Source organism: Callospermophilus lateralis, chromosome 2 (assembly GCF_048772815.1).
Source record: "Callospermophilus lateralis isolate mCalLat2 chromosome 2, mCalLat2.hap1, whole genome shotgun sequence".
NCBI lineage: Eukaryota > Metazoa > Chordata > Mammalia > Rodentia > Sciuridae > Callospermophilus > Callospermophilus lateralis.
The window spans coordinates 166434051-166457529 of NC_135306.1; the positions used below are offsets into that span (position 1 = coordinate 166434051).

The window sequence follows — 23479 nt, forward strand, 5'->3', positions numbered from 1 at the left end:
AATTGAAAGAAAGACTCTTGGAGCTTGGGAATGGACAGGAACAGGACTTTGAGAAAGGAGAAAAAAGGAGAGATCTTGGAGCTGAAGGTTCTGGCCATTGGACAATGCAGAAGGAAACATGAGAGGCATTCTTTAGCTAAGAATGAGAAGTCAGGTTTTCTGTAGAAAATAAGAAAAAGCTGAGAGCTTTTAATGCATGTACATTTAAAAATGTAGCTTTGTTCTCTGTCTTGCCTGGTAGGGATGATGTTAGGGAAGCTGGCCAGGTGGTGGGAGCAGACCTTGGTTTAGCATGTGGGTTGCTTGCCACCCTCCCATATGTAATTTCTGGGTGGGAGTACTATTTTATGTAACAGGCGTGCTTTCACTGCCCTGAAGCAATAATGTGGGCATGGTGGGTGCCAGGCATCAGTGCAGACTATGACCTCTCTCTACTCTGCCACCTACACTAGAGTTTGGTGACTCTTGGAGTCTGGTTGTCAGGAAAGCATGCTTATCACCCTTTCTTCCTTCACACTCCTTGCTTGACTATTTCCTACCTAGAGAGCCAAAGGCAGAGCCAAGGAATTTTCAGGAAGGAAAGGGGGAGAAAGTCGTAACCTGGTGACGTTTGGTGCTCTTCATGATGTTCTTGTTTCTCTTTTTGACATGAAGATCTTGTGTGGGTGTAGAAGGCAGGCAATATGTGGTCCTAAACTCATTTTCAGATTCTTTTGAATCTTAATGTGTTGCAATTATGTGCATGTGCCCATGTGACCTTCCATTGTATGTTTGAATGTGGCTGTGTAGATTGCCTGGGCTATTTGTGTGTCTGACATATTTTTGTGCTATGTGTATGTGTATGTTAGGGGTGCGTGCAAGTGGTTTGTATGGGCTTGTATCTGTGACACATTTAGGTGAATACATGTGTGCCTCTGAGTGTGTGCTCATGCTTAGACTATGGTTATGTGTGTATAGGAGCAAGTGGGTGGGTCTGTATGTGCCCCTGAGTCCATATGGGCAAGTATGTGAATATGGCTGTACATGGCTACAGGTCCCCTGTGGGTGTGCCTGAAAGCACCCCACAACTCTTTGGCAATTCTTGGAAAACACTATCTGCCTGCTCTCCGCTGGTCTCTGGCTCCCCACTGGACCCCTGTGATGTGCATCTGCAAGCCGGTGAGGTGGGGGCAGAGGGAAGTCATAGAGTTGAGGGTGGGACTGTTTTGAGAGAAATGAGATGGGAACTCTGGACATAAGGATGTTGGTCATATTCATAGGAATAATAAGAACAGAAGGAACCACGGGAACAGGACAGGAAAGAGGTGAGGGCTGGGTAGACAGGAAGCCTCATATTCTACCACTGTCATATACATACACATTCACACTGAGTGAAAGCTAAAGTCCTCAGTGGTTTCCCTAGGCCCTCTCTGCCCATGCCCTTATCTCACTGACTTCCACTCTACACTGGCTGCCTTGACCTCCTTGCTGTTCTTCCTATGCAGCCAGATCTGTCCTCTTCCCAGCCTTTGCACTCACGGTGGCTTCTGCCTGCAGTGTTCTTCCCTCAGACAGCCACATGCTCTTTGAAAAGACTCATCTATTTGCTCAAATGTCATCCTCTCACTAGGGCCTTCCTGACTACTTGAATTAAGATTTACTGGCCCTTCTGTCCCACCTCACACTTCCTGTTCTCCTCCTTGCTTTCTCTTACTTTTTAGATTCTTTAGTATTTAGTATAATTTAGTATTTAATTATTTACTATCTCCTTTAACTATCTCCTCCTCCATAAGGGCAGGGACTTCTGTTACTTTCGTTCATTCCTGTGTTTCCCTCTACCAGATGGATTCGTGCCTGGAACAAGGTAGAATCGTGACATGAGTGCCTGCATACACATATACACTCACAGTCATTTCTACCCATGTCCAAGGCCAGCCACTTATTCACACTCAGACTTACTAAGACACACCAACACACTCCCAGCCAGCCATGCACTGAGGCATCTGCCTCCATCTCCACTGTACAAATACACACATGCACATATAGACACACAGACACACACACAACCCCCAGTCCCCTCAGCTGTGGCCAGGGAGGTAGAGGCTGAGTCCTGGGGCATCAGGCAAACCAGACCCCTGACCACCTGTCCTCTGTCCCCAGCCTCCTATGCAGTGCAGTCCTGCAGCGTGCTCATGGAGGAGCTATTTGCACCCTGCTCTGCCTACCTGAGCCCTGTGCCCTACTTCGAGCAGTGCCGCCGGGATGCCTGCCGCTGTGGGCAGCCCTGCCTATGTGCCACACTGGCCCACTATGCCCATCTGTGCCAGCGCCATGGACTGCCAGTTAATTTCCGTGCCAACCTGCCAGCCTGCGGTGAGTGTGCTGATGTGGTGTGGGCTGAAGGAGCCTAGACTCCAATCCTGGATGTTCATTGCCCCCTAGACTCTCCATTGGGTTTTATCTCCTGCTCCTGAGCCTGACTTTGCCTCTCACAGCCAGCTTCTCCAATACTTTCCATCTCTGTTGGGGACTTCTGTCCCCTGGTCACCTGGTCTTGACACCGGGGCCATGTCACTCAGAATTGCTTCTCTTACCCTCACCTCAGTTCATCTCCAAGAACTGTCAGTCCAGCCAGTCCCAAGCTCACCCACTTTTGCCACCTCCACTGCCACTGCCGTAGTCCTAACTACCTTCTCACTGTAGCAGAATGAGCTTTCTAAAGAGCACTGGCTTAGAGGCCCTCAAGTTTTGGTGCACACTTGGCTTAATAGCCACCCCATATGAACTATGCCCTCCTTCCTTTTCTTAGTCATCTCTGTGCCCTCATTCCCAACACAGTGCCCAGCTCTCGGTGAGCTCTTAGCAAAGTTTTGGAATAAATGGAAAAGACACTAAACTGGAATTCAGGAGATGTGAGTTCTATTCTAGCCTTTCAGGTAATGTGCTGTATCCCTATGCAAGAACCTGTACCTCTCTGAATCAAAGTTTTCCCAGAGGTGATTGGACAGAGTCAGTGGATTTTGACTCTGGCTGCATATTAGAACATAGGACATTTTTTTTTAATTGCACACATCTAGGGCACTTCTGGTATTAACTAAGACAGCATATCTGACATTGGGGTAGAGACGTTAGCATTTTTTTTAAAGAGAGAGAGAGAGAGAATTTTTAAATATATTTTCAGTGGACACAACATCTTTATTTTATTTTTATGTGGTGCTGAAGATCGAACCCAGTGCCCGGGGTATGCCAGGCGAGCGTGTTACAGCTTGAGCCATATCCCCAGCCCAGAGACATTAGCATTTTTAAAGAGCTCCCTACATGCCTTTAATGTCCAGCTTAGATTGAGAACAATTGAGCTTGACAGTCTCAGTAGGTCTATTGGCCCTGACACTGTGGGAGGCTCCTCTGGAGTGGGACCATAGCCAGATGAGGAGAGAGTGGCCCTGAGTCTTAGGAGCACAGTTGATCTTTATAGCTTTGGAAGTAAAAGTGGAGGTGCATGTGCATGAACACACCCATAGGATTCATAGGCTAGATTCAGGACCATCTGGAGTGGTCACTTCCCCTCTTCACCCAATATCACTATCTATGAGCAGTGTCCTGCAGGGAAAAGGAAATGCCAGTGGTAGACAAGGCCCACTGCCTACTTTACTAGAAAGAGAGTGGGACTCTGGAGCCAGACCTGGGTTCAAATCCCAGTTCTGACTTTGATCTGCTTGTGACCTTGGGCAAGTGTCTAAACATCTCTGGGTCTCAGTTCTTCACATCAGGATGATACCCCACCATTCTACACTGTTACGGGGATGAGAAAGACAAAGCATGATTCCCCTTCCCACTGCAGCGCTATCCTGTAAGGCCACCAAGGAGTACAGCCCCTGTGTGGCCCCATGTGGACAAACCTGTCAAGACCTGGCCAGCCCTGAGGCCTGTGGACCTGATGGTGATAATGATTTTAGCAAGAATGAGTGTGTAGAGGGATGCACCTGTCCACCAGACACCTATCTGGATGCCCAAGCAGACCTCTGTGTCCCCAGGTAAGTGAGCCAGCTTGACCTGTGAATCAGGTCAGAGAGAGGTTGGGATCTCCAGAGCCTCTAAGACTGGGGACCCTGATTGGATATCTCCTGTCCCTGCCTTATCTCATGTTCAGGCCAGATCTTGGTGGGTAAAGTGGTGGGGGGCTCTCTTCTCTTGGTCCTCTCCTTGGCTCTGGCTCTTCAGGCCACTCACTCTATCTTTCCCACAGAGCAGAACAACCCATGGAGCTAAGAGGGCCTCCCTTTCAGCCTTCCTTTCCTCCTTTCTTCTTCCACAAGTATTTATTACATCCTAGTGTGTTCGACACATTACTAGGCTCTGGAAATTCAGTAATGAACAAAATAGTCTTTCGCTCATGGAGCTCACACTCCAGGGGAGTGAAACTAAACCAACAGAACCTCAAGACCCCAATGGTAAAAAGCCCTGCAGAGTAAGGGCAAAGAGTTCTGTACTGTTATCTACATGTGGTGAGGTCTGAGTGGAGACCTGAGGGAAGTTAGGGAAAGGCTTCAGGGGAGGGGAGGTCTGAGCTCAGCTCAAGGAGGATTCCCAGTGCAACTGGAGGGCAAAGTGGAAGAGAGTGGTAGGAGGTGACTCCACACGATCCTGGGGCACTTGTCAAGGCTACACTGTCAGTCCAGCCAGTCCCAAGCTCAATATGGGGTATGTGGGTCCTGTCAAGGCTGTTGGTGCTCCCTAGCTTCTGCTTCTCCATCTAGAAAATAGTATAATAATGAATTCCAGTGGGGGGAAGTATTGGAGAGAAGCCTCTGTAGGGGAGAAATAGGAACAACTCCAGGTTTTCAAGCTACAGAATCCTCTGTTGAGTTTCATATGCGTGCCCTGCCCCTATCCCGTGACCATGAGTGTTGCCAACAGAAGGAGTCTCTGTGTTAAATAGGGGAAAAGTAGTTGAGAGGCACTGGTGTTGGATGAATTCAGGCATCCCTTCCAAGTATCCCTTCCAACCCTGACCTGCATGTGCCAAATTGGCAGGTGCTCTGGTGTTGTGTGATGAGATACACAGCCTTTGCCCTCAGACAAGTCAGAAGAGTCAAGACAGCATGAGAATTCCTACCTCCCAAAATCCCCGTGAGGAGTCGATAACACAATGTATGTGGAAGGTCTGATTCAGTGTCCCCAGCCAAGCATCAGTACATAACAAGTGTGGAACGGCACTGACCAGTCAGAACAGATGCTGGGTGCAACTGATCAGAACAGCTGCAGCAGGATGCAGGCGCTCTGGGAAGCAGGGGCTCTGGGAACAGGGGCTCTGTTCTTACCATTTCTCCCTTCCTCAGTCCAAGTGAGGCTAGTTGTGGGAATGGACAGAGACCAGTAGGGCTGTCCTTATCTAAGCTTGATGGATGGTGAATGTGGCACCCAACCCTGACCTCTGTTGCTGGTGCCAGATCAGCTTTCCCACTTCCTAGAAGTGTGACACATCACAGTAAATGTCATTACTTCTTTCTGTATCTTCATGTCCCTGGATGTCTGAGGATGGGCCCTCTATCCTTGGAAGTCCCTCCAGCTTGTGAGTCCACTTACATTTCCCTCTTCTTGGTTTTTATAGGAACCAGTGCTCCTGCCACTTTCAAGGCATGGATTATCCCCCTGGAAAGAGTGACATCCCATCCCTGGGCCACTGGTGAGCTCCCTGGGTAACAGCCTCATTGTCTTCTCTCTAAACTAAAGCTGCTAATGGAAGACAATGCAATTGAATGGAGCCTTCCTTAAAGTGGCACCCAACTACCCCCTCTGTATGGGGACAGGGGGACAGTGAGTGGGGATGTCTGTCTTATCCCTGCAGCAATCTGAGTGAAGTACTATGGGGTATGTGGGTCCTGCAGCGACCAGGTCAGCTAACACCAGTGCCCCACTTCTCTCTCTGCAGCCACTGCAAAGATGGAGTCATGAGCTGTGATAGCAGAGCCCCAGGTGAGGGTGATTGGAAGGACTGGAACTCTCTGAGGGCTCCTCTTGGGAGTGGGATATGGAGAAGAAAGTGGGGGATGTGGAGTGCTGATAGGGACATGGGAGCCCATCTCAGCTTTTGCTCTACACCAAACTTATATATTCTTTGCCCTCTTGGCATCCTGAAACCCTGCCCTAGCCCCACCCTAAACCTCTGGAGTATCAGTGCAGTTTCTCAAACTCCTTACATCCTGAATTTTCTTGGTCTAAGCTGTCAAATATCTACTTAGTCTGGCTCTGCCCTCCACAGCACTGTACCTTGGGTCATAGAGATGGAGAGGACACCTTAGGCCTTTGAGACTCTCCCAGGAAACAGATATTGGGGTGGATAGAACATTTGGTCAGTCAGCCTTTGAGGGGCTTAGAGCTGGGGTGGGGCATGGGGCCTGGAGCACTTAGGGAGAGCCTCTTAGGGTGGAGGAGCCCACTAAGAATAAAGATTAGCAAAGAGAGAGAATAATCATGTGGCAGGCAGTTAAGAGCTGAGCCTCTAGGCTCAGATGGCCTAGGTTCAAATCCTGATCAGAATTCACTAGCTGTGCAACCCTGAGCAACTCACTTCACCTTCCCAAGCTTTCATTTCTGCTTTTGTAGATAATTCAGATTCCTACATCCTTCCCATGTTTTATGTATATTCCTGAAAATGATTTTCTTTTGATCATTTCTGGCTTCAGATTTCTGCCTGTTTGGGACATGGCTATTCCTTTTTTCCATCTCCATCCCAGCCTGAGCATGAACCTCAGTGGCCTTTTATTGATTTCCCTAAAAGGGTCACTCATACAAAGTGCAGGTGAGGGCCTGGGGGTGTAGTTCAGTGACCAAGTATTTACCTAGCATGTGCCAAGCTCTGGGTTCAATCCTACAAAACTAAACAAAAAAATTAAAGTACAAATGTATATGGCAGACTTTATGGAAGGCTTAGGGAGAGAGGAAAGTTTTATGTCACAGAAACAAGTGACAGGAAGTTGACTGTCCCTGTTGTTCCATCCTCTGGCCACCCCACCATGAAGTTTGGCTATCTTCTTTCTGACCCTCTCCTGGTCCCCCTTGAGCCCTTTCTTTCATTTGTGATGCCTTTTTAAAGCACAATAGCTTCACTCCCTTATATGAGAAAAGGGGGATAATAATACCTTGCAAAGGGTTGCAGGGTTACATAAGATAATGCTTGGGGAGTGCCTGGAACAGCACCTGGTATGGAGGACTTATTCAGTCATGGGTCCTAGTGATGGTTGTCTTGTAATATAATGGCACACATCCCTCCCTCCTCTGTAATGTATATGTGGGAACTCAAGCAATGCCTCAGGAGCAGCCTCCTCCAGGTGCAGGTCCCAGGGCTCCAGGGTCATCCTGAAGCAATAGCCTACTTCCAAGCCCAAGAGCTACAACACCCACCTCTTATCTTTCAGCTGCAGCCTGCCCAACAGGACAGGTCTTTGTGAACTGCAGTGATGTGAACACAGACCCTGAGCTGAGCAGAGAGAGGACGTGTGAGCAGCAGCTACTGAACCTGAGCAGGCCAGCCCATGGTCCCTGCCTGTCGGGCTGTGCCTGTCCCCACGGGTAGGGACACCTATTGCCATGGTCTCTCCTGCATAAAAGCTGGCAGAGCCAGGGACCACAGATGTGTGGGGTGGAGGTGGGGGTGGAAGGAGGGGAAGAACTATTTGAGGGCAACTATGATGCCAGTGGGCTGAGAAAGAAGAGGATCTTGAGGATCCAAACTGGGATGGGTTCTGCCCAGCTCTGCTTCTTAACCTTGAGTGAAGAAGGTGCCTGGCCTCTGAGGCTGTATTTCATCTGTAAAATGGGAATAATAATAATGCCTACCACCTTAACAGATAGATTAAGTGCAAGTACCAAAGAGGAAGCTCTGAGTTGGGTGTCTGGCATGCCCTTGAGAACCAATAGGTTGAAAACCATGCAAGAGGAAACCCATATATCAGCCCCCAACCTCTTTCCCTGCACAGTTCTGAGCAGCGTACTCAGATAGAAGACTGGTTTCCCTGGAATTCTTGAAGAAAAAGGCCCCACCCAATGAAAATAGTCTCCCTCCTCAATCTCCAAAATGCTGCCCATCAAAGTCATGTAAGAGTTGCAGGAGTTGAGTTATGAGGATGTACCTTCTGGGTGCTTTGTACACTGGGACCCAGCACCCAGCTTTGCCAGTGCTTAATCCTGGGTCTGGGCCAAAGAGACCACTGGGCATCCCATGACTTGTCAGCACTGGTCTGTGCTCTTCAGCCAATGAAGAGATTATTGGTCAGCTGTTAGATCTGGTCAAGGCTTGGGAGCCAAGGATAATGAGATGAGGATCAGGGCTTCTAGTCTGGGAAGGGGAGGGGATAGACCGTTAGAATTTTACTGTTTGTTAAGAACACTTTAGTATTATCTCCTTTGATATCAGAGCAACCATAAGAGAAAAGAGGAGAGAATGTTTGTTCTCATTTTGCAGATAAAGAAACTGAGGCAGGGGCAGGTGCACTGGAAGTGGTCTGCCCAAGGAACCATGACTTACACCCAAGCTTCCTTACTCCAAACCCTACCTCTTGCTGACAGCATGCCAGCTGTATGAGGTCCAGGGTTTGGTTACCTACACAGAAGTCACAATGTGGGGCATGAGCCTACCTCTTCCCAGAATAGAGCTTCCACAAGAGAGCCTGCACAGAATCCTAGGTCACCCATGGTCATGTGGGTCCCAGACCTTGTGAGGAGTGTCTTTGTCACAGAAGGTCCTTTGGGGCACTGTTTTGTGTGCACAAGTTCAGGAAAAGCTATGACTGAGGTCAGGAAAAGCTAGGGCTCTGGGGTCAAGAACAGGGGTAATCCCCCATTTACCTTGGCACCTCAAAGGCACGAGGGAGGAAACACTGGACTAGATCCTTGGAGGATTGAACTCTGGGCTTGGTCCTGCCAGTGATTTTATTGAGAGCTGTGTCAGATGGCCTATAAGGAACTGACGCATATTCCATAGGGGTTTACCAAAGGGGGATTATTACAATCTCATTAGTATGGGAAGGGAAGGCATTTCCCACTATCTTGAAATGCCCTATTGTTGGATAGGGCTCCCAAAGATGCCTCACTTACCAGCCCCTCTGAGCCCAAGGTCACCTCTGGGCCATATGGTCACCATTCTGTCTCCATAGTGCAGCTAAGAATCTTTGGATGCTGTGCATTGCTCCAAAGAACACTGGAGCCATTGCAGGCATCTGAGGCCTGACCACTGCAGGAGTCAGAGCTGTTTGTGCTGCTCCACATTTATTTGTATCTGGGTACTTTACCAAAGGCCTGGGGGCCCCCAAGCAGTGAGGTATGTGGTTATGAGCAGACTCTGGAGTTGAGTTTGAATCCTGACTCTGCCACTTAATGAATGATTAGTTTGATACCCCAAGTGAGTCTCCTTTCCCTCTTCTGAAAAAATGGCACAGAGTAAATGCTCTATGGGGACCAATAGCTTTGTCTCTCCTCATCTGGTTTCATGCATTTGTAAATGCCCCCATAAATTAGTTGATCCTCTAAAAGGTGAGAGGATGTTCACTCTACAAGTTAAGGGCAACTTGAGCACAGAGGCTGCAGCCCTAAGTCACTCATACTCTTCCCTGTGGTGGGCACATAGGCATTCAGGTATGTAGGCATGTCTGCTAAAGATAAAGAGGGAGCAGTGTAAGGTGGGTGGCTATGAAGACCCTGAAGAAAGGGCCTGTGGATGATGGTGGAAGGTGATATAAGCCAGCCTTGCTGCTGGTGGTTGATGCAATTATGAGGAAAAGAGCGTCAGGGAAATAATATATTGTGTATTTACTTGGTGCTGGGCATTGTTCCCAGGCCTATAATTAAATTCTCAAAATGACCTTGGGAGGAAGGTATCATTACCCACATTTTATGAATGACAAAACAGAGGCTTAGAAAGGTTAAGTGACTGGGTAAAATAGAGTGCTTTTTTTTCTGCTTCCTCCCATAACCACGATGGAATGTTGGTAATGGAATAAAAAGATATAAACCTGCAGGAACAAAGAGAAAGAAGTGGAGACAACAGTAGCAAAGATCAGGCAATAGTTTTTGAAGGAGGAACATGGGTGGGTGTGTAGACTGACCTTGCAGAGCAGAAGTTGACAGCTGATGCCTTTTGGGGAGAACGCTATGTTGAGAGCTTCAGAAGTTCAGATGAAGGCATCTCAGAAAGGGGTGGTGGGATAAAGATGGGAGGATGAGTTGCAAGTCCAATAAGGAGCAGCTCAGTGATAGAGCACTTGCTTATATGGAAGGCCCTGGGCTCAGCACACACACACACACACACACACACACACACACACACACACACAAATCTAGAGAAACGAAACCAGATATTTTTGATCATAGAGGCACCAAGGTAGGGGTGATGGAGAATGGAAACAGGCAAAGTGAAAGCCACTTGGATCCCAGCCCTCCTTCCCTAGCTTGGTTTCCCCAGATAGTGGCAGGGAGATTTTTGCCTCCCATCTAGAGATGGGAAAGATTTCCACTCCAGAAACTTGGTTGTGCCAAGAACAAAAAACAAGAAACAAAACTACAAAAACTAAAACGGCAAGAGCAGGAGGGGGATACCACCTTCAAGAGTTTGTCCTTTTTCACTAAGTACAAGGAGAAACCATTGAAGGATTTTAATGAGGGAATACCTACAATCTATTTGGGGGTTTAGAGGGGTTATTCTTTCTACAACACATTTATTAGAGTACAAATTGAAAGGACACGAGCCTAGAGTCAGGAAGGCCAGCTGGGAAGCTCTTCTAGCTATCCAAGAGAACGATTCCACCAGCCTGGGTAGGGTTTTGTCTTTAAAAATATAAAAAGGTGGAAGTACTTGGTAACTATTTAAGAAATGGCTAGCTCTACCAAAAAAAAAAAAATTAAATCACATTTTAAATTCAATCTGTGGAAATATAAATATCACAATTACTTATTTTAAAAAAAACTACAAAAACTAACATTTTAGATTTCCCCAACAAAACAGTAGATCCCACTTAGTTGTTATGGAGCTTCTTTAGGTCATTATCACACAGTCTGGTTTCCTAAAACTGTGGAGCAAGCCTTGAAATCTGTAAGTGATAGTTCTCTAACTTGGTTCTTTTCAGAAGTTGTTTGGCACTTCTAGGTCTTTGCATTTCCATGTAAATTTAGAATCAGTTTGTCCATTTCTATTGCTATCCCTCAAAAAAAAAGTCTGTGGGACTTTGATTGAGATTGTGTTCTATCTATAAATTGTTTTAGGAAGAAACCATATTTTAATACCAGAGAGTTGTACAATCCACAAATGTGATATTATCTCCTCATTTATTGGGTCTTTTTCCATTTCTCTCAGCAGTGTTTTATAGTTTTCAAAGGAGGTTTTGCATCTTTGTCATTGAATTTATTCACAGGTATTTGATGTTTTTCTGATATCATAAGTATTTTTATTAGTTTCATTTTTGTTCATTGTTGGAATATAGAAATACAGTTTACTGTTTTATACTATCTTTGTATTCTGCAGTCTTGCTAAATTCATTTATTTAGTTCTGTTGACCTTTTCATAGATTCCTGGATTTCTATACATGATCATATCATCTGTGAATCAAAACAGTTTATCTTCTTCATTTTTAATCTTTACATTTGGTATTTTTTTCCTTGTCTGGTTACAATGAATAGAACCTACTCTATACTTTTGAATAGAAGTAATGAGTAAAAATTATTACCTTCCTCTATTTTATGGTAAAACAATCATTCTTTTATCATTAATGATAATATTAGTCATAGTTTTTTGGTGGATATCCTTTACTAGATTTATTTCTAGTATGCTGAACATTTTATAATAAATGGGCTCTGAATTTTGTTGATAGATTTTATTTATTAAAACATCACATATCATTTCCTCTTTATTTTGTTATTTTTGATGCAAATTGCATCAGTTTGTTTTTGAATGTTAAACCAACATTCATTCCCAGGATAGACCCCAGTTTACTTAATATTCTGTGTTCATGGAAGATATTTTTCTGTGTTTTTTCTCCACTTGAGATGTTTTCATCTGATTTTGGTATCGGAGTAATGTTGGCCTTACAGGAATGAGTTGAAAATATTATCTTACTTTTATTTTTTTGGAAGAATTTGTTTAGAATTGGTATTGTCTCTTCTTTAAGTACTTGATAAAATTTACCAGTCTTGAGATGCTTTTGACTTCAAATTCAATTTGTTTAATACATATTGGGCTTTCCAGGTTCCTTCTTGACTAAGCTTTCATGATTGTGTCTTTTAAGGAATTGTCCATCCCACCTAAGTTGTTACCTTTTTGACTTAACTTTGTACATGCTGTTCTTTTATTTTCCTTTTAATATGTGTAGGATCTGTAGTGATGTTTCCTTTTGGTTCTTGATATTGGTAATTTCAGGTTTCTCTCTTTCTTCTCTCTCCACTCTTCTTTATTCTCTCCTCTCCTCTCCTCTCCTCTCTCTTTATTATTCATTCTAGCCAGAAGGTTGTCAAATTTTATCAATCTTTTCTTTAATATGCAGAATTATAGATTAACCTTTTTCTTTTACTACTTTAATTTTCATCATTATTCCCTCGCTATGTAATGTCTTGACTTTTTAAACATTCTCCATCACTGTCAGATGTTTGACTACATGCCTACATATTTTGTATGTGCATTTGTTCTGTTTAGAGTTCACTGAGCTTCATCAAAACTGATAGTATTTCAGCTCCAGTTATTTCCCCTGGAATTACACTGGAATACCTGATTGTCTCATAAGTCAGTGAAACTGCATTTTTTTCCACTAGGTTTTCTTCTTCAGATTGAACCATTTCTTTTGTCCATCTTCAAGGCTATTATTCTTCACTTCTGAAGTATTTAGTCTGTTGTTACACCCTTTTAGCAAATTTTTTAAACTATATTAAAATTTTAAGAATTTCCTCTTTTAAAAATAATTTTTATGTCTCTTCTGAAATTCTTCTACTATTCACTCACTATGTCTGCCTTATTTTTAAAGCTTAAATATATTTATAGTAACATAAAGTCCTTATCTGCTAATTCTATCATGTCTATCATTTTGGTATCTGATTTTTCTTCTAGTTTCTCCTAGTTTTGGGTTATATTTCTCCACCTCACATATCTACAAAATTTGTACTAGATGCTGGACATTATGAATTTTACATTGTTTTATGCTGTATTTTGTTGACTTTGTTTATTGAGTGTTGAGTTTTGATATTGTAGGAGATTAATCTACATGGTTTATTAGCATGATCTTTTCAAGACTTGTGTTTGAATTTGTTAGTTTGTCTATAATAGTTCTATTCCCAAGGCCTGGAGTGTGAAGAAAAGTCTTTCTATTCTAGCTGGTCATAATCCTGACATGTTCCAGTACTGAACTGTATCAGAAATCTCCATTAATTTTACATTTTCTCAATGGCCATTTCTTGCCAACCCTTAGAATCTTTCCTCATGAGAAATTTAATATTTGGTTCAAGACTTAAGGTAACTTAAGCAGAATTCTGGAATTCCTTCTCTGAGCAGATCTCTCCTCTTTTATATACAGACCTGCATATTCAGCCACCTCACAAGCCCTATACTCCAGTTTCTGTCTCCTCTCCTCAGTGACACATTGGGCACTGCCCGAGTTTCATTTTCCTGTACTATTGTCCAGAAAGTGCCTCCAGGAGGAAAATCTGCAGATGGGGAAGAATTAACAAGAGACATTTTTCAATATAATACCTGCAGTGCTCTTTCTCTTTGTTTCTTTTAAAACCATGAACTTATATTCTTTTGAAAACTAAAATAGGAAGGTTAAATAACTTGTCCTAAGCAGATCCTGAAATTGAACTAAAAATTGCTTATTGTCAATGCTTATTTTCTTACCCCTGCCCCAGATTGTATCCTGATGTTGCTCAGACATGGTTAGAGTTGCACCTGAGAACTTCAATAAATTCCCTGAGATGTCCCTGGCTCCTGCCTGAGAGTGGGTCAGATTTCATGGAAATCAAACTGGAAGGTGGTAGCACTATGACTTTGGGCCTGTGATCTGAAAGCTCCATGAACAACTTGGTTTGGAGTGTCAATGCCCATGTGCCTGGTCTGTTCATTAGTTTATAGCTAGTATCTAAGGAGCAACTGACATCTGCCTGACCGGGGAAGCATTGACTAGTAAGCTGAGCCTTACTTGCTGAAGGATAGCAGAATCTTCCAAACTGGGCATTGCCTGTCTTTGATTTCTTTATTCATCAAGATGCCTCTGAGCCTCCTCGGATAGTAGCAGGCTACACAGTGGGTACTTGGTTAGTCTCTTTTTGGGAAAAGGCTGAGATCCACTCCAAGACATCCATGTGATGCATGGTTTTACATAGATGGCAGATCAAGAAAGAATGCTGTCTTGAGCACTTGCTTGCTGTGTCCCTACAGCCTGCTCAGACATGGGGATGCATGTTTCCTACCAGAAGAGTGCCCATGCACTTGGAAAGGGAAGGAGTATTTCCCTGGGGACCAGGTGATGTCTCCCTGCCATACCTGGTAAGTTAGAACTCTAAACAGGGTTTGCTTTTTACTGGAAAGTGCAAAGATTATGGAATGTGTTATTATGCATAGAGTCTATCATTTCCTTTCCATAGTGTTCATATTCATGTTGTGTGTTTTTATGTTGTATGTGGGGGTTATGTAAATATTCAGGTATAAATACATAAAATTATATTTTGTAATATTTTTGTGTATTTGCATGAATGTGAGTTTGTTCAGACATGTATATAAATGAATATAAACTATAACCATGTGCTTGCAACTTATATGAGCATGTAAATGTGGGCACAAATCCAAAATGCACAGACTTCTTAGGTGAACATGCATGTCCCTGAAATGGCAGGCATTCATAAATCTGAGTATGTTCGTGAATACCTACAAGTAGGAATTTGTGTATGTATATAGATATGTTTATATATATTTGTATGTATATGGATCTATATGCAAAGTTCATCAGTATCTGTGTGCATTGGATATGCATTTTATATTCACATGTGAGTGAACATATATGTGTAAATGTGCATTTGTGTTTTTCCAAGAATATATACATGCCCATATATAAAAAGTGAGTGAGTGCATATGTGAGTATATTTTCACACTGTATGTTCAGCAATGTAAGTACACATATGTGGGAGTGTATATACCTGAATTGGACTCTGTGGAAAGAGTCTTAGGACTAGTTCTGTAGAGGCTGTGCTGGGCCAAGCAGCAGGGAGTATGGTGGTAAGTAGAGATTCAGTCTTCTGATGGAGACAGTGAGAGGGGAAGGGCTGAGAAATAATAAACTGGTGTCCTGATGTTGGAGAGCAAACTCAGACACTATTCTAATGTTAAGAACCAGCCAAGGGTGGCCTGATGTGAACAGGCAGCCCCTACACTGGGGCCCAGAAACTTAGCAGAGAATCTCAGAGAGGTTCTATCTTAGAGATTCCTCCAATTGGCTAAGAGCTGGACCCCAGTTCCTGTCCCATGCTGAGGTCAAAACTGCTCTGTTTCTCTGGCCCATATGATGGGCATGGCATTTCTTTCCATGTTTACAGTAGGTTCACAGTCAAGACCATCTACTTCAAGGCTTTCCCCCAGATAGGTCAAAGTGAATATATAGGGTTGGAGTACTAGCTGTCAGGCCCCAGAAGTCCTGGAAATAATATCAAGATATGGAACTCTGTGCAGGTGTCTGAAGGATATATAGCCCAGTATATGTATGATTTCATGACTGTGATGGACTGGAGGTAACTAGGAATGCCAGGTCCATGTGGTGAGAGATTAGGACTGGCTAACCCAAACTTTTCCAAGAGTGCTCTGCCAGATATGGTATGATATGGTATGCCTATCTAAAACCAATCCTATCATCTGGGTCTAAACCCCAGTGCCTTTCACCCATTCAAGGGTGTTGACAGCTACTCTCCCTTTTCTCTCCCATTTAATCAGTTTATATTTCTCCACTGGATCATCCACATTGCATAACATTATGCAATTTGATAAACTTTCAACCTCTGAGCAATTGCTCCATTTCTTTGATAATCTTTTATTGTCAAATCTCCAGTAAAAGTTATCTATATTTGCTGTTCCCAATTCTTCTTCTCCCATTTTCCCTTAAGCTCATTTTAATCAGGCATTTTCCCCAGTGTTCCATTGAAACTGTTCCTACCAAGGTCACCAGTAACCTCCATGTTGCTGCACCCAGAGTTTATTTCTCAGCCCTCACCTTCCAAGACCTATTAGTGGCATTTAACACATTGATCACCTGCAGGTCATTTGTTTGCCTTGATTCCTTTATTCAGGTGGCTTCTGGAGCACCATGCCTTCTTGATTTTCTTGCTACCTTTCCTGTTTCTCCTTCTCAGCTTTCTTGCTGGTTCTTCTCCTTCTCTGACCCATTTGGGCTGGGACATCCCAAGGAACCTCTTCTCTCCTGTGTACTCGTTCACTTGGTCAATTCCTTATAACAGTAAGGTCCATCCATGTGCAGATGGCTTCCAGATTTCTGCCTGCAGCCAACGTCTCTCTTTTGAACTCCTGACACAGACACCCAACTACCTAGTTGACATCACCACATGTATGGCTAATGGACATCTTAAACTCAGTGTGTTTTAAACAGATCACCATATCTTTCCCCCTCAAACCTGCTATTCTCTATGCCTTTCCCATCCAGGAATGACTTTCTTGCAGATGGTCATGCCACAAAACCTGGAGTAATCCTTGAGTCTTCTCTCTTACTATTCATATCCAACCTTTTAGTTCTGCTTTCAAAATATTCCCCAAATATTTTGAAGACTTCATTTTCCTCCTTCCACTGCTATTACCCTACTCCAAGTTGCCATTATCTCTTCTCTTATTTATTGCAGTAACCTCCCAACTGGCTTTTCTGCTTTTCTTCAACCCCCTTCAGCTTAGACTCTGTGTATAAGCCAAAGCAGAACACAAGTCAGATCATGTCATTCCCACAATCCATCCCTCCAGCTATGTCCTCTCTCATTCCTAGCTAAAGCTAACATTTTTACAGCATTCTGGGACCTATATGATCTGAATCTTTATTATCCCTTTGAATTCTTCTACCGTCTTATTCTTGTGCCATCCATTCTAGCCATGTTATCTCTTGAATGTTCCCCAGAGCCTCTGCAGAATGCTCATCTTCCAGATGTCCATATAGTTAACTCTTTCACCTCCTTTAAGTCTCTGCAGACATGTCGCCTGACCATCAAAATAAATATATTATATTAAAAATATAATCTGTTGCCACAATATGCCTTCATCCTGTTCCTCCCATATCACTCATTGCCCTCTAAAATATTATATTATTTACACATACTTTTTATTTTTAAAATGTTCAGTGCATGTCTTTCCCCTCTAGGACAGAAGTTTTTCTAAGGCAGAGCACTTTCTGCACTCCCCCCATTTTATTCACTGATATGTCTCAAACTCCTAGAAGAGTACCTATTGTCACGGTAGTCACTTAATATTTGTTGAATGAATTGAATGGAGTAAAAAAAGAGAATATGGACTTCAGAGTCAAAAAGATCTAAGTTAAATCTCAGCTCCACTATTTAGTGGCTGTGCATCCTTAACCTCTCTGAAGGTCAGTGTCTCCTAACTTCTCTGAAGGTCCAGTGTCTCCTACATAAAATGGGAATCACAGTTCTGCCCTCCAAGCTTCAGGTGGAGTTTGATGATGTTTGTTGACTCACTTAAGGGCACACAGTGTGCATTCAGTGAGCAATGGCTTCATCAAGGGCATTCATATATTAAGTGGCATGTGCTCTGCAAGCTGGTCTGTGTGTGTGTGTGTTTCAGTGTGTGCCAGCAGGGCTCGTTCCAATGTACCCTGTACCCCTGTGCCTCCACCTGCACTGCCTATGGAGACCGGCATTACCGCACATTTGATGGGCTCCCGTTTGACTTCGTGGGGGCCTGCAAAGTGCACCTAGTCAAGGTGAGTTCCTGGATGTGTCTACTCCATGAGGACCCAGAGCAGCCTGGGATGAGAACCTGTCAGGGCATGTTGATCCTCTGGACTCCAATTTGATACATAATTGGGTGGGCAGGTGGATCTATGCCCTGAGGTGTGGCTGTGTTGAGGAAAAAGCTAAAGCTGCATAGAACCCCACTCTCTGTCCACTCATCTTTACAAACTTCTATTGGGCCTGATGTTTTTTTCTGCCCATAATAGAAAGTGCTTTTTGAGCTTCTATGACAATATACAACTAGTGGTCTACTGAACCATTTCTGTGGGTTCTTTTTAAATTCTCACTCCATCTTACAAGGTTGGGTTAATTGACACCATGTTACAGATGTAGCAACTTGAGCTTGGGGATGTCAGGGAACTTGTTCAAGGTCACATAGTTAGATTGTGGCAGCTGGGGTTAGATTTGAACCAGAAATATGACTGAAGAGTTAGTATGTGTCAGGAGTCATGTGTCAAAATCTTTGATTCACCCAGAGGAAGAGGAATGGTGACATGAGTGGCACAGTGAAGGGTAGGATCCCCCAGAAGGAGACAAGGGGCACCATCAGAGTGGGCAGTGCCAGATACACCAGGGGAACTTGGTTTTGCTAAGGCCTGTCCACCTCATCATAATAGCAATAAAAGCAACGAAAAACCTTCCATGGAATAAGTCTTATCTATTGCACTGGGGTCTTTCACCTAATTCTGATAACTTCACAAAATAAAGATTATTGACCTTGTCCTATTTTATTTTTTAAATTTCAAAATTATGCATGCTTTTTTGCCAAAATTTAAAATGATGTGGAATATATTAAAAGCAAATATTCCCCTTCACATCTCTTTTGTTTCTGTCTCCTATTAAACAACAACTCCTAACGGGTGAATCCTGCAAGACTGTTTTCGTGAAAAATACACACACACACACACGTACTCATACACATACAACAGGCACACTGTGTTTAGTTTCTATGGTTAGGATTCTTAAGTTTGATTTTTTCACTTGAGTTATAACTTGGGCTCTCATTGTCAATACATACTCTTTTTAACAGTAGGACCTTCTATAGAAAGACTATACCCTATTTTATTATTCCCCATTGATGGACACTTAGGTTGTTCCAGTGTTTAAATGCTGCTATATATTCTTGTGTGGATATATTTCTAGATTCTTTTACTGTTTCTTTGTTGGCAGTCTGGGTATCAAAATCAGGGCCTTGAACATTGTAAGCTAGCATTTTACTCTCTAGATTTTTAGAAGAATTGCTATATGAAAAGTTATGTACATTTAAAATGTTATTCAAGTCTGACAAATTGCCCTCCAAAAAAGGTTTACAACAAGTGTGTAAGTAAGACAGTTCCCCTTCCTTGTGCCCCCTGCCAAATCCAGTCATTCCTGTTATATCAGTCAATAAGGGAGAATCACTACTGCTAAACACTGCATTAAACACACCAAAAATGAAACTGTGTTTTGAAGAACTGAAGTAAGTTGCCCCAAATCTCATAACTAATAAAAAGAAGTGGGTTGAAAACCACTTCAAAGTCCACTTCCACTCTGTGCTTTCAGCAGGATCTCTACTCTCCCAGGTTTTATTGGATTCATTTTTCTTCTCCCTAGAGCACATCAGATTTCAGCTTCTCTGTGATCATAGAAAATGTGAACTGCTATAGCTCTGGCATCATCTGCAGAAAATTTATTTCCATCAATGTTGGGAACTCACTCATCATCTTTGATAACGACTCAGGAAATCCTGTAAGGCTTGCTGCTGGTGAGGGTTGTGTAGACAATGTACAGGTTACAGGGAGGTAAGGGAAAAAAAGGTAAGGACTGAAGTGCCACCAAGCCAGGAGTTCAGGCTAAATTCCTTGACCAGGAAGAAAAAGGTCCATGCCATGGCCCAAGGGAAGTGGAGGAGTTGGCAAGACACTGGCACTGGGCAGCGATTGTAGCCAGGACCAGGGGCCATGGGTGTCACTCAGTAGTAGAGCATGTGCTTAGCATTCTCAAGTTCCTGGATCCAAACCCACACACACACACACACACACACACATACACACATACACACACATACACACAGAGCTTTTGTAGCCAGGACTAGTTGATCTGGGCATTGGGGAGCATTTGTACCTCAGGACTGATCACCTCTGTCCCCTTAGAGTCCTGAAAGTTTTCTGGATGAGAAGCAGGAAGTCCACACATGGCAAGCAGGGTTCTTCACACTGGTGCATTTCCCGCGGGAGCACATCACCCTCCTGTGGGACCAGAGAACCACAGTGCATGTCCAGGCTGGGCCTCAGTGGCAGGTAGTCATGGGGGCAGAACATTTCTGGGTCTTCTTTTGCCTGGGGCTAAGACAAGCTTCGGGGTGACCTTGGGTAAACTGTCCCTCTCTGAGGAGCCAAGAAGAGCATGCCTTTGTCCTGTCTGCTCCACCTCACTCTGTACCTCTTCTCTGACATTGACCCAGCCCTCTTGAAATTGTAGCCTCAGCAGTTGCTTTTGGGTTCATGAAAACCTCCTGGGCTCATGGTGACCCCTATGCCCATGGTTCACCCTCAGCATGGTTGCAACTGACGTAGTGTCCTCTCTTCTTTCAGGGTCAGCTGGCAGGCCTCTGTGGGAACTTCGACCTAAAAACCATCAATGAGATGAGGACTCCAGAGAACCTAGAGTTAACTAACCCCCAGGAGTTTGGCAGCAGTTGGGCTGCAATTGAGGTAAAGCCTCCCTAGACTGGCTTGTGCCTGTCACTCATATGGACACTGGCTACACTGAACCAGGCCCCAGGTCAGGGAAGAGGGACATCAAGTGGAACTGTTCCAGAGAATGCTCTCTCAGCCTCTGTCTAGATCTCTAGCTCTAAACTCTGTCCTGTGGCCTGAAGACACACAGTATCTCATTTTACAACTCCAGTTGCCCATCCTGCCCTGGGCCAACCTGCAGTGGAAGACTGGCATGGTCACAAAGGAGGCAGTGTCTGTCCTGGGAGAGGTGGCCACCTAGTGGGGAAGGCAAGGCTTGTGCCCTTTAGTGTCTGGTGCTAGGTCTGATACAGAGGAGAGATGGATGTAGGTTGAGGACATCAGAGGTTTCCTGAAGGAAGTGGGACTGGTATTGTCAGTTAAAGGATAGGCATGCTTGGAGAGATGAATGTATCCAAGAAAAGGCCTCTGAGAGGGAGGTAAGGGTAGAAATGCAAGGGTTTTCTTGAGGCTTGGGGAATGCCTGGCAGAGGCTGCCAAATACTGAACTGAGAGCAGGTCTTGGATCATCCACTTGCTGGGTGACCTTGAGTAAGTACCATCTTCTGTATGATCCTTTGAAGTCAGGGGGCTGGGCCCAGAGAGGGATAGTGAATAGATTTCACTTCATGTGACAGCTGATCAGTCAAAAGAGGCTGCTTAGCAAACTACATTGAAAATATCTTAAGATGTGTCAAGTTTAGCTGGAAGGAGGATTGTGATTGATTATTTATGTCTGTCATGGATGCAGTAGCAGAGAGTGATGTGAGCATTGCATATTAGCCTTTCCTGGACTGAGTGATCTTTATTTTCTTTTGAGGAGTAGATGGAGATGGGCCTGTGTATATGGGACAAGAGCAGTAGTTGGGCATGGCTTAGAGATCAGTGAAATCCTGAGGTGGACAAGGCTGTTCCCACAACTTCAGAAAAGTGCACCCATTCTCTAACCCATCCCTATTTTAGAGAATCCAAGCACGTGACAAAGCTTTGTTGTTGTCCCCAGCACTGTCCCATATTTCTTTCTTGCTTATACCCTTAGTCATACCCAGGGTGGGCACTTCAGTGAAAATATTAAACTGAAGAAGGAGGGTCAACAGACGTTGGAGAAATCTGTGTTAGTTATTTACTGCTGGGTAACAATGTTATTAGGACTAGTGGCATTAACCAACACACAGGTCTTATCTCAGTTTCTGTGGGTCAGGAAACAGGGCATGTGACTTAGTTCTCTGCTCAGTATCTCATAAGGCTGCAATCAAGTTGTGGCCAGGGCTAGACTCTCCCCTGGAGGCTGGACTGGGGAAAGAGCTGCTTCTTCACCTGCCTGTGTGGTTGTGGGTGGCAATCAACTCCTAGCAACTGCAGGATGGAGAGCTTCAGCTTTTGGCTAGCTGTTGCTTGAGACTGGGCTCAGCTCCTAGAGACCAGCCACACTTCCTGCCATGAGGGGTCCCAACATAGCTGCTGGCTTCCTCACAGCTGGCAAGGGGGAGATTCCAATAGGATGGCCTCTGTGATCTTATGTAACATAATCATGTAATTATATGCATAGTCATGTCCATCCCATCTCTCTTGCCATATTCTGTTGGTTTGAAGCAAATAGTAGGTCTCTCCCACTCTCAGGAGGAGGGGATTATACAAGGACAGGAACACCAGGAAGTGGGATCATGGCAGCTACCCTAGAGTCTCTCTGCCACGCCAGGCAATAGGCATTTGGGGGTGGGGAGGTCAACAGCCCTGCCTTTGCACCTTAGTGCCCAGACACCCTTGACCCCCGGGACACATGTGTCCTGAATCCTCTCCGAGAACCATTTGCCAAGAAGGAGTGTGGCATCCTGCTCAGCGAGGTGTTTGAGACCTGCCACCCTGTGGTGAGTGAACCGCTCCCCCAGTCCCTCCTGAACCCCTTCCCACTTTCCCAGGATCCCTTCTGCTCTCAGACCCCCATGTCTTGAAAAAGACAGTTGATGTCTAGAACCCATCTCTTTCATTCTCCTGCCTTTGGCCTGCTCAGATGAATCTGCCTATTTCCTCAGACAACCAGGGAAGCAGCTAGGAAACAGTTTCTGTGCCCTCTATAAGCCCATCTCAGTCTGGCTCTTCCTCCTTATTGGAAAGCTGTGCTGCGGAGTGGACACAAACCCGTCAAGCTGTGGCCCTGTCTCTTGCCTGCTGTACCATTTGTGGAGATAGGAGCTCCAGGGCTCAGCCCTGCACAGTCCCTCCAAGGCCTTAAGGGGTGCTGTCAGACTGGCCTCAGCAGCTCCAGCCCAGCTGGGCAGTTCAAACTCTGTTCTTCAGCTACTCCTTGGCCCCTGAATCCAGCAGTCTGGGCCCGAAGAAGAACAGAGATTCGGGCTCCAGTGGGTGTCTGTGTGTGCCATGTGGTTCTTGTTTCCTTCTGAGCTGGCTGCCTTCTGCCCCCACCCCTCACTCACTCCACATGGGCAGCTTGCCCATTTATTCTATGATCCTTTTGAGTTTGTGCTGGTGGCCAGCAGACAAAAAAATGCAAGTCTGACATTTAGAATCTGTCCTCTGAACTCTTGACTTCTGACCTCCCCCAGGTCGATGTCACTTGGTTTTATTCAAACTGCCTGACGGACACATGTGGGTGCAGCCGGGGTGGTGACTGTGAGTGCTTCTGCACCAGCGTGTCTGCCTATGCCCACCAGTGCTGCCAGCAGGGGGTGGCTGTTGACTGGCGGACCCCCCGCCTCTGCCGTGAGTATCCCAGGCCCATCATCTGAGGGAACAGAGTAGGGTACCTTATAATACCCTGGCCAGTGTTATTGAGTACC

General features: G+C 44.7%; 1 protein-coding gene across 1 annotated transcript in view; it reads left to right on the forward strand.

The window, feature by feature from the left end:
* The window catches only part of Otog (otogelin), a 74314-nt gene that overhangs the window by 19866 nt on the left and 30969 nt on the right, over positions 1–23479 (forward strand). Inside the window, exons 18-30 of the mRNA XM_076842530.2 lie at positions 1034–1158; positions 2140–2352; positions 3821–4013; positions 5591–5665; positions 5912–5955; positions 7398–7551; positions 14390–14497; positions 17795–17933; positions 19558–19692; positions 20097–20243; positions 20538–20657; positions 22433–22549; positions 23246–23402. Of these exons, the coding sequence (XP_076698645.2) occupies positions 1034–1158; positions 2140–2352; positions 3821–4013; positions 5591–5665; positions 5912–5955; positions 7398–7551; positions 14390–14497; positions 17795–17933; positions 19558–19692; positions 20097–20243; positions 20538–20657; positions 22433–22549; positions 23246–23402 (1727 nt within the window). The remainder of the gene's footprint in view (positions 1–1033; positions 1159–2139; positions 2353–3820; positions 4014–5590; positions 5666–5911; positions 5956–7397; positions 7552–14389; positions 14498–17794; positions 17934–19557; positions 19693–20096; positions 20244–20537; positions 20658–22432; positions 22550–23245; positions 23403–23479) is intronic.